At 35.7% G+C, this 10,171-nt stretch overlaps 1 protein-coding gene, 1 long non-coding RNA gene and 1 other non-coding gene across 4 annotated transcripts; 1 reads left to right on the top strand and 2 right to left on the bottom strand.

Moving 5' to 3' along the window:
• Positions 1-4,767: 4,767 nt before the first annotated feature.
• On the top strand, positions 4,768-8,891 carry LOC131661325 (mitochondrial carrier protein MTM1-like). Of its 2 annotated transcripts, XM_058930833.1 has the most exons (11): positions 4,768-4,889; positions 5,049-5,251; positions 5,387-5,476; positions 5,866-5,994; positions 6,121-6,180; positions 6,288-6,458; positions 7,045-7,147; positions 7,608-7,699; positions 7,785-7,937; positions 8,197-8,255; positions 8,494-8,891. In XM_058930833.1, exons 2-11 carry the CDS (start codon positions 5,051-5,053, stop codon positions 8,624-8,626), a joined length of 1,191 nt encoding a protein of 396 aa, XP_058786816.1. In that variant the 5' UTR covers positions 4,768-4,889; positions 5,049-5,050; the 3' UTR covers positions 8,627-8,891. The 2 variants fall into 2 exon arrangements, with proteins under 2 accessions (XP_058786816.1, XP_058786815.1); XM_058930832.1 differs by lacking the exon at positions 4,768-4,889 and having other exon boundaries at positions 4,896-5,251.
• Positions 8,892-9,328: 437 nt separating this feature from the next.
• Positions 9,329-10,125, bottom strand: LOC131661326 (uncharacterized). Its single transcript, XR_009301181.1, has 2 exons — positions 9,674-10,125; positions 9,329-9,579 (listed from the first exon to the last, which is right to left on the bottom strand). It is a non-coding gene; the product is annotated as an uncharacterized LOC131661326 (long non-coding RNA).
• Positions 10,100-10,171, bottom strand: TRNAH-GUG (transfer RNA histidin (anticodon GUG)). Its single transcript has one exon. It is a non-coding gene; the product is annotated as a tRNA-His (tRNA).

Raw genomic sequence — 10,171 nt, 5'->3', positions numbered from 1 at the left:
TATGAACCTTTAAGACGGTTAAGTCTCCGGACCTCTATCCGCACAAAGCTGGTTACGCCTCCGGGCCTCTGTCCGCACAAAGCCGGTTAAGTCTCCAGACCTCTATTCGCAACTCGGTCAACCTCGCCAAGGATCTCAAACCGTCTTCGGTGAATCCTTACAAGGGGCTCTGAACCACATAAATGACTCAGTCAACCTCGCCAAAGCTCTCAAACAATCTTCGATGAATCCTTGCAAGGGGCTCTGAACCAAAGAAACGACTCAGTCAACCTCGCTAGGGCCCTTAAACAACCTTACAAGGGGCTCTGCACCTAAAGTCAAACAAAAAGGGTTTGAGCAAAACTCTTTAATGCATTGATTGATAGATTATCCTTATTCTCTTGTATATGTTATTAAATTGTATGATTGCTATGTCTTGAATCGTTGTTGATGCATTGTTGTTGTATGATGAGTTATGGTTACGCCTTTTGGGCAAACTTTTAATAATCAGATTATGGTATGATAGTATATGTAACACCCCATTTCTACTCGGAAAATATATATAAATCAGAGTTTTCAAAATTTCTCAATAAACAAATGAGGCGTCACGTAATTAAAACAAAACAAATCAACTCGTCGCATAAAGCGGATACATAGCACCTTTGAAACAGAATAACTTATTTTATTAAAACACAGCGGAATCACTTAAACAAGTATTCAATAAAATATCTTCAGTTAACTTATCATTTTGTTCAACCAAGATAACACAATTAAACAGCAACATCATGAATGACATAAATCGTTCCCCCAGAGTGCTACGTATCAGAGCGACAACTGACTCGAGTAACGACAACTAAATCTTCATACTTGAATACCTGCACGTTGCCAATATAAAGGCAACGGCAAAACAAGAGAAAAGGGTGAGATATCAAATCATATAAGTGGGCGTATGATAAATTGTATATTAGGATCCAGGCATATATAGTCATCACATCGCAAGTATTAATATTGCTATACACTTCATGCTTTCACTAATTCACAAATCTCACATACTTTACATCTCACAACAAGTCACCACAAATCATATTGACATCAATTACATATAAATCTCATTCATTTACTTTGCAAGCTAATGCACGATACATCACATATAAGTCACACAAGACATGTTCAGTTAATCGCATTCACAATTATTGATATCATCATACTATTCATAAATTCATCAATTCACATCTTCACATACTTCCATCATTTAACAAGTCACGAAATACAATCTCGATATAGTCACAAAACGTCACAACTATGAATCACATAAGACACATGGGACATGACTCATGTATATGCATGTGTGTTGCACCCCAAAATTTGCCCTCTTTATTTGAGCTATAAGTTAATAATGAAGTTTAATTTGTCATTCAAAAATTGAAGAAAAATAATAAAGAGTTTTCATGGGTTTAAGAAGATAAGGTGTGAAGAATGGTTTAAACAGTGGAAATATGAGAAAATTCACAAGTCTTATTTGGAAGGTGATATGAGCTAAGTTCCTGCGTAACCTCGACCGTTTCGATGATATCTGCAACTTTCGTGTTCGGCTCGGAAGCCAATTCTTTGAGGAAGGTTGCCAGATTTGCAAATTACTTGAGGTTTCGCAGTGAAAAACGATGCTGAATGTAAGGTTTCGGGCCTCGGAAAATTCATATCTCACAATCCGCTCGGCGGATTCGCTTGAAAATTTAACTGGAACTCAGATGTTATGACAGCTGCCCCTGTTCAATCTTCTTAAACCTGAGGATGTAGACTGACTTGTCGGCTTGTCGTAATCTGAAGGTGGAAGAGGATTGAACACTAAAGCACCCAGAAATTTGCACTCGCCGATGTAGGAAATAATGTTGGAGATGGGCTTAACGATGTCATCCAAAGTAAATACTTTTTCAAAATGTCTATCTGAAGTAAATGCTTTTTCAGAATGAATCATATGTCTTGATTGTATCTGATGGACTATACTTTATCGATAATTGAGAATGAGTCGTACATTAGACTGTACCTGAAGTAGTGTTTAAATGAAATAATATCTTGACGAAAGCTCAGATGAAATGTCTTAAAAGAGATTACCTAAAAAGGCTCCTAGAGAGGATAGAAAACTGTCTTAAACAAGACCGTGCTTTAAACAAAGCTCAAGAAGAGACGTCTTAAAGATGACTACCTAAAAAGGCTCCTCGAAAGGATAAGAAATATCTTAAAGAAGACTTACCTAAAAAGGTTCCTGGAAAGGATAAGAAATATCTTAAAGAATACTACCTAAAAAGGTTTCTGGAAAGGATAAGAGATGTCTTAAAGGAAACTACCTGAATAGGTTCAAACAAAGGATATAAAACTGATGTAAAGAAGATTAGGCTTTAGACAAAGCTCGGGAAGAATTGTCATAGAGAAGACTGAGTAAAAAGCTCCTTGAAAGGGCAAGAGATGTCTTAAAAAAGATTGGATAAATATGATAAAGAAGGTTACCTCAAAAGGTGGAGATATGTCTTAGAGAAGACTCCTTAGAAAGGCTCTTAGAAAGAATATGATATGTCTTAAACAAGACTGACCTAGAAAGAATATGATACGTCTTAAACAAGACTGACCTAGAAAGGCTCCTAGAAAGGATAAGAAACGTCATAGAAAAGACTACCTAGAAAGGTTCCTGGAAAGGATATGAAACGTCTTAGAAAAGACTACCTATAAAGGTTCCTAGAAAGGATAAGAGACGTCTTAAACAAGACTGACCTAGAGAGGCTCCTAGAAAGGATATGATACGTCTTAAACAAGACTGACCTATAAAGGCTCCTAGAAAGAATATGATACGTCTTAAACAAGACTGACTAGAAAGACTTCTAGAAAGGATAAGAAAGGTCTTAGAAAAGACTACCTAGAAAGGCTCCTAGAAAGGATGAGAAGTTCTTTGATTGTTTCTGAATTATCTTTGCAAAAAGATCCGGAATGAAGCATCAGAATTGTATTTGTGTCTTGAATGAGTGCCAATATTAAATCGTTGATACGATCGAATTTGCACCGAAAGTTCTTTTGACTGAGAGATGACCTGAAAAGGCAAAATTAGTTTTATGCAATGTCATGATGCAGGTATTGTGTGATGAGGTTCTCGTAATAAACGAGAATACTATATGTTATGCATGTATTATGAATGATGCAGGGATGAACTATATAGTCGAAGCATATTGGTAACTCCGTATAGCAACTGCGGGTTGAGAAAATAAATCTCTGTATGTGTTTGGAGATGATGACAAGGGGATTGAGAATTCCTGTCTTCCATTCGAGGATATCCAGCTGGGGATTTTTGATCTTCGTTTGGGGATGAGAGTAACTTGAGTGATCTGATCCTGATGTGTCATGACCGGGGACAAGAGAGAAGAATAGTCTTTTGAGTGTCTTCTTCTAATGGGGATAGCGAGTTTGAATAAAAAATCAGGAAGTCGGGGAGAGGGTGATGAACAATGTCGCACGACAGAGCCGCGACGGTGATCAGCGACGATCGTACGAAACACTACCATGGCAACTGGTGATGAATAGTGTTGCGCGGCGGTGGAGGTCGTCGGAGTTCAGGTCATTTAGCCCTGTTGTTAAACCAACAACCGTCCAACTAGTTTTATTATTAGTATTGCAGAATAATTGACCTCTTCATCAACTTGATGTGAGCAATGCATTTCTCCATGATTCTCTTGATGAAGAAGTATACATGCAATAACCTCTAGAATTTATTGATCAAGCAAAGCCTAGCCATGTTTGCCTCCTAAGGAAGTAAATGTACAAACTCAAACAAGTAACACAGACTTGGTTTCAAACTTTATGTAAGTTTCTCTATGATTATATATAGTTTTGTCAATTCAAAATTTGACCCATCTTTGTTCATTCTTAGAAATAAGGGTATTATTTTATACACGACCGTGTATGTGGATGTCATCATAATCATAGAGAGCACCATTAACAAAGTCATTGAGTGCATTGCATCATTTGCAACCTCTTTCTCCATAAAGACTTAGGCAACTTACACTACTTTCTTGGTGTCGAAGTCATTCCAACTACCACATGCTTTTTTCTTAGCCTACATAAGTATATTGCAAACTTACTTGAGAACACTATAATGGTTAAAGCCAAATCTGTCCTCACCTTATTGGTATAACTGTTATAACAAGTAGTGTAAAATTGTTTTACACTCTCATTCAATAAAAAACCATCAAACTGCCATGTCATTAAAAAAATTTAAAATAAAAGACTGATTTAATTGAATACTTGCTTGTGATTGATTGACAGTATAAAATAATTTTACACCGTCAATCATCACCCCTTTTCTCATTTTATAACTTCTCTAGCTAACAATATTTGACCAATATTAATGCAAACATTTATCTCAATTAAATGAGATTGTTACATACTTTCTTGTATAGTATTATGTAAGTCAATTGTGAAAAAAATAGAAAAATATAACCGCATTCTCTTATAAAAGAAAATTATAATGAATTGAATAATTTTTTAACATTAACGGTATATACATAAATTTAATATTTTAAAAACAAATACATGCTATTTTACTATAAATATATATTTATATTTTTCATATAAATGTAGTAACCCTTCTCTTAAATGTAACCAATTTTTCTTCACACAAATACAATTTTTGTTACCAAAAAAACAAGAAAAACAAAAAATCAATCCAACTTCCATAATAGCATAGCAAAAACCCTTCTCTTAAAACCAAAAAATTAATTAATTATAAAAAAGAAAAAGATGAAACTGTGCAGTATTTTCTGATTCTAGATTTTACCGCATCCATCTATCTAGGGTTTTTACACCCCAATTCCCGAACAAGAAAACGTCTACCACTACTTGTCAACAAACGTGGCATAAGCACTTACGTACGCTACACACACCTTTTACTTCCTCCTCGCCGTTCTTTCTCTTATTTTCCCTCCCACATATTCGCAACCCAATTTATTTCATTTTCTTCTCTCTTAATTTAATCAATTATCAAAATAAGCAAAACCAATTTAATCGCTTAATTGGCCGTTAAACAGAAATGGTGGATTCAGACCGAATCCAAAACCCATGGATGGCGTCGGAACAAACTTCAATGAATCTCAACAACGCTGCTACATACCGTTCTTCTCCGAAGAAATCGTCAAATAGTGATAAATTAGGGATTGCTGAACGCGCTTTCTCTGCCGCCGGCGCCGCTGTTCTCTCCGCCGTCATTGTTAACCCCCTTGATGTTGCCAAGGTCCGCTCTTTCTCCTGCCAATTACTGAATCGTGTTTTTTAGTTTTTGATATGCGCTCTTTTATAATTGATGTTTTTTCTTTGTTTTCTTTTGGTGTGTTTTGATTTGTTTTGATTTGTTTTCTGGATTTATCAGACAAGGTTGCAAGCACAAGCTGCAGGAGTTGCTTATTCTCATCCACTCAGTAATTTGATCAGCAGAATGTCTTGTTTTGGCCCAAATATGGTATGTATGTGTGGTGTGAACCATATTTCTGTCCTTTCACCCATTTTGTCTTTTATCAGAGAATTGTTATTGCTTTGAGCTACTGTATATGTATTTAGTTGTATGGTAAGCTCGAAAACAAACTATGTAGGCTCTGTTTTGTATAAAGTAACCGATAGTAGATGGCCGATAAGCTAGCTGATAGCAAATGAACTTGTAGTGGGTAGTTAGCTGATCAAATTTGAAGTGTTTGAATAAAATTAGTGGTCAGACAGTTTGCATGGTTAAGTTACATTGTGCGTCTTTATGAAGCCAACCTAGTTGTATATTAACATGCGAAAAAAAAATCCTGTCCCTTTTAGAAGGGTAATTTGTGCAAATGGTTTGACCTTTGCAATACTGTTTTTCAGATGTTTGCTGATTTAAGATGTTCTCCGTCGTGTACCCGGGCTGGATTTCATGGCACTGTATCACTCTGTCCTCCTGATTGTTTTCGGTACAAAGGAACACTAGATGTCATGTATAAAATTACTCAACAGGTTGGTAGTTTAATATTGTAGAATATTGGTATTGGACGGTTTAAAGCAATCATTTACTTGTATTGCATGCATATGCGTTGAATACACACACATTGTTAATCAATGACAGAGTGGTATTTATTTCAGGAAGGATTTACTAGGCTATGGAGAGGAACCAATGCAGGCCTCGCACTCGCAGTACCGACTGTAGGTTCACTAGCCAATTAACTGTGTTTTTACTGTTCTAAGTACTAGACATTGCATAATGAGAGCGGGCGAATTGGCTAATGTATTCTTTTATATACTTAAATCAGGTTGGAATTTACCTTCCCTGCTATGACATATTTCGCAACTGGTTCGAGGAATATACAGCCAAAAATGCCCCTATTGCAACTCCGTATGTACCTTTAGTGGCTGGTTCATTGGCACGCTCACTGGCTTGTGCAACTTGTTATCCTATTGAACTTGCCAAAACTCGCATGCAGGTATTCAATTCAGATAATCTCTATTATGTTATTTTCTTCCTGAAGTACCATGTTGTTCAAGTCATAGTTATGTTCCATGCTTTTTGGAATCTATGTTGTAACTTGTAATTGTGCAAGTTAACCAGCAGTTCAAAGTGGAGTTTAGCCTGACTATTGCTTGCAACTGGTCTGAAGAGTGCATGGTTTATTTTTTTCCTATTTATTTTACAAGTACCAAGTCATTGATGTCATGGTTTATCTCAAATCAATTCCAATTGGCAGCATTGTGTTCAAATTATGATTATGACTGTGGTCGTGGGTTATGGCTTAGAGTTAAAGAACTGCATTGTGGCCGGATATTGTTTTGATTTTTACCTTGACTTGTTTGTCCCTCAGAGTTCTCTCTGTTCTACTTCTATTTACTGCAGTTCATGTGCTTTATGTTGGTATTGCTGTGGACTAATTGGTGTGACAATCGTGTTTTTCATTTTTTATTTCTTCCTAGTCAGTGGGTTTTTGAAAAGCCATGTTGTCATAGTGTTATCTAGCTACATTTCCTATTCTCAATATGGATTCTTACTGGTGTATGGATCTTGGGTTTTTGTAGGCATTTAAAGAGACTCAAGTCGGTAAAAAGCCACCTGGAGTATACCAGACTTTGTTAGGTGTTGTCTCTAATGTCAAGGGCACAAGTAATTCACCGAACAGCTGTAAGTCCACAGCTTTTGCAACAATAGAACAACTGATAAAAATAAATGTACACTGACTGGGTTTTTGTTTTTTTTTTTGTTTAATTTATTAAATTTTGCACAAATACAGTATGTTTTCACTGTTGATGTCATAATATAATCTTTAGTCTGATTAAATAATGAATTTAACTTGTTAAGGAACTGATAATTTAAACAGCTCTTATTAATGGCTATTCAAGGCAGAATTCTTCTGTATGTATGTATGTCAAGTAAAGCAAGTAGCGTGGTTGAATTATTTGCACTTCTGATCTGTTTGGCTTGATTCTAAAATGACCATGTTTCTTTTGATAATCAATTATTACGCTAACCTGGCTGCCATATTTGATAGTATAACAGTACAAGACTAAATAAAGATACATATAAGTTAAAAACCTATCAAAGGTATCAATATTGTATAGTAATAGTTGTTATTTACTTACAGTACAAGGTTACCGTGCCCTGTGGACTGGCATGGGTGCGCAGCTTGCTCGCGATGTTCCATTCTCTGCAATTTGTTGGTCGACACTTGAGCCTGTGAGTTTCTTTCCAAGTCCTAAGAATAAGGAGTTGTTTTTCTTAATAATATTATCATCTTATGCCAACTATTTTTCTTTTGCAGACTAGAAGGAAACTTATTAGTTTGGTTGGAGGCGATGATGCCGGTATATTGAGTGTTCTTGGCGCAAATTTTTCAGCTGGTGTTGTTGCAGGAACTCTAGCGGCTGGAGCTACGTGTCCACTAGATGTTGCAAAAACTCGAAGACAGATAGAGGTTTGTTTCATTAGGTTTTGAGTCGGTCACATTTCCTGTATTATTTATTCAAACCTTAAAGGGGAAGGTAGGGGTTGTGTAGAGTAGAGGATTTTGCTCGGCTCATTCTACTTTTTTTTTTCCTTCTGGAAAATAGAGGTGGCAGCGTAGCATTCTTTTCAGATTAACTGTTACATTTGAACTAGAGACAGTTTATATGCATGCATCTGCACATTGGGTCTTACTCTCTTGTCATGTTTTCTGCATTATATTTTTGCAGATGGATCATGTCAGAGCTTTGAAGATGACTACTAGACAGACACTGATAGAGATATGGAGGTATGCCATAATTTGAATTTTAGATAGTTTTGACTTTATCCGAGTGTACTCATTTCTTTTTATCTCTATGGTCTGCTGCATCTATAATTGATGATTTGCTTTAAGCTCTTAGTTTATTTCTTCTCTGCCTCTCGTATTAATATTATCTTGGTGTACATTGTTAGACTCTATCAATATATTGATATATCTGGTTATTGATATGCTCTATCTGATCTGATCTTTTTTTACCATTTCTTAGAGACGGAGGCTTGAAAGGGCTTTTTACTGGTTTTGGTCCGCGAGTTGGTCGAGCTGGCCCCTCTGTTGGAATCGTGGTTTCGTTTTATGAAGTTGTGAAGTTTGCCTTAAATCACCGGAACGTAACAACGTGACCAGGTCAAATATTGTGGATACTTTTTTATTGCCAAAACGGATTTTTCCGTGGAAAAGAAGCTATTCCAATCCGTTTCTGCTCATGAACCAACGTTCATGCATAGGAAAAGATAACAAAAAATAACCAGTATAGGACAACCTCCAAATATAGGTTTTTGAACCTTTTTGTGTTTTCTCTGTCTTTGATCAGCAGAGTTCAATTTTGTTACAATTGGGGTTCTTCCCAAAAGCAAATTTTAAATAAAATTATAGTTAATTGGAAAACATCAGCATTACACTTGACTATGTATACACATATTAAGTTATTAACCGAATTGGTGATTCTATATAGATTTTTTGTTAAGCTATTATTCTAGGCACAAATTTGAAATGCATGAATTCAAAGTTTCATTCCCTACTATTTCCATTTAGTTACAATTTTTTTTCTTCCAACGCCCTCCCTCAAATTGTGACATGAGTAAAATGCTCTAAAGCTTTAGGACAAATGAACTTAATTTACAGTTTCTTGAAAGATTTTTAGGGTGTCTTGTAGTTGTCCAAGTAAATGACAGTTAGTTTTTATATACTTAGATTCTTTTATCAATGGTTTAAGCAAAATATATATTTTTTGTTTTCAATTATTTTTTTGAAAGATATTTGGTTTTGTGACTAGTAAATGAATGAATTTTATTACAGAAACAAAACACAATAATCTATAGAGAAACTGGAAAAATAAAATGAGATTTTTATTGGAAGCACAAGAGAAATAATTATACACAACGCATTTCCCCAATTAAAATCTCACCCTCCTCTCTAATTATGACATGAATAAATGCATCTTTGCCTAAAAAATTAAGCTCTGTTGCCATCCATGAACTTAGAATTAGAAGATGAATAAATTAATGAATGATATAGGTGAGCACCAAAGCGAAAAGCATTAGTAAACATGCAACCGCTTGATCAATGGTAGTTCCTGCAAATTATAATCAACAATTCATCAACAATTAAAAAAAATCATATTTGTTATATGAATTACATAAAATCGAAAAAAAATAAAATATATTCACCATCGCTTGTAGGAGCTGGAGCAGGTGCAGTAGATTGCGAAGAAACGACAGACATAAGAGTTGCATAAATGATGCAAAGGAAGACAACCACCCTAAATGAAGCCATGATCTATGTTTTGTTTTTCTCTCTCTCCTTCACTTTCTCTGTTAATTTTTGAAGAGAAAGAAAGGAGAGAGAAATGAAAAGAAAAACAAGACTTGTGTTGGAGAAAGATGTTCGGGTGGTGAAAATGAAAGAGGTTGGTGGAATTCCTTTTATAATGGCAAAATGCAAGTTTTGATATGAGCCAGCCATGTTGAGATGTTAAATCAAAGTGCACCCGCACGTTTAGGGAAATCATCAATAATATGCGTAAATCCTTCAACAGCGATTTCAAGCTGTAGACAGATGCAAAGCCAGAGTGTAAGGTTTGAAAAAAAAGGAAGTGTGGCTGCTGGGATTCGAGCCCAGGTCTCCACGGCCACAACGTGGAATTCTTACCACTAAACTACAGCCAC

This window comes from Vicia villosa, linkage group LG3 (genome assembly GCF_029867415.1).
Source record: "Vicia villosa cultivar HV-30 ecotype Madison, WI linkage group LG3, Vvil1.0, whole genome shotgun sequence".
In the NCBI taxonomy this organism is placed as follows: domain Eukaryota; kingdom Viridiplantae; phylum Streptophyta; class Magnoliopsida; order Fabales; family Fabaceae; genus Vicia; species Vicia villosa.
This window is presented reverse-complemented; position numbering and strand designations above follow the sequence as displayed.

Bases quoted from the DNA above. Each gene is read 5' to 3' on its own strand.
- LOC131661325 (XM_058930833.1), top strand. From the start codon at position 5,051: ATGGTGGATTCAGACCGAATCCAAAACCCATGGATGGCGTCGGAACAA. The intron at 7,700-7,784 runs GTGAGTTTCTTT...TTTCTTTTGCAG, and splicing joins GTTGGTCGACACTTGAGCCT to ACTAGAAGGAAACTTATTAG. The intron at 8,256-8,493 runs GTATGCCATAAT...ACCATTTCTTAG, and splicing joins ACACTGATAGAGATATGGAG to AGACGGAGGCTTGAAAGGGC.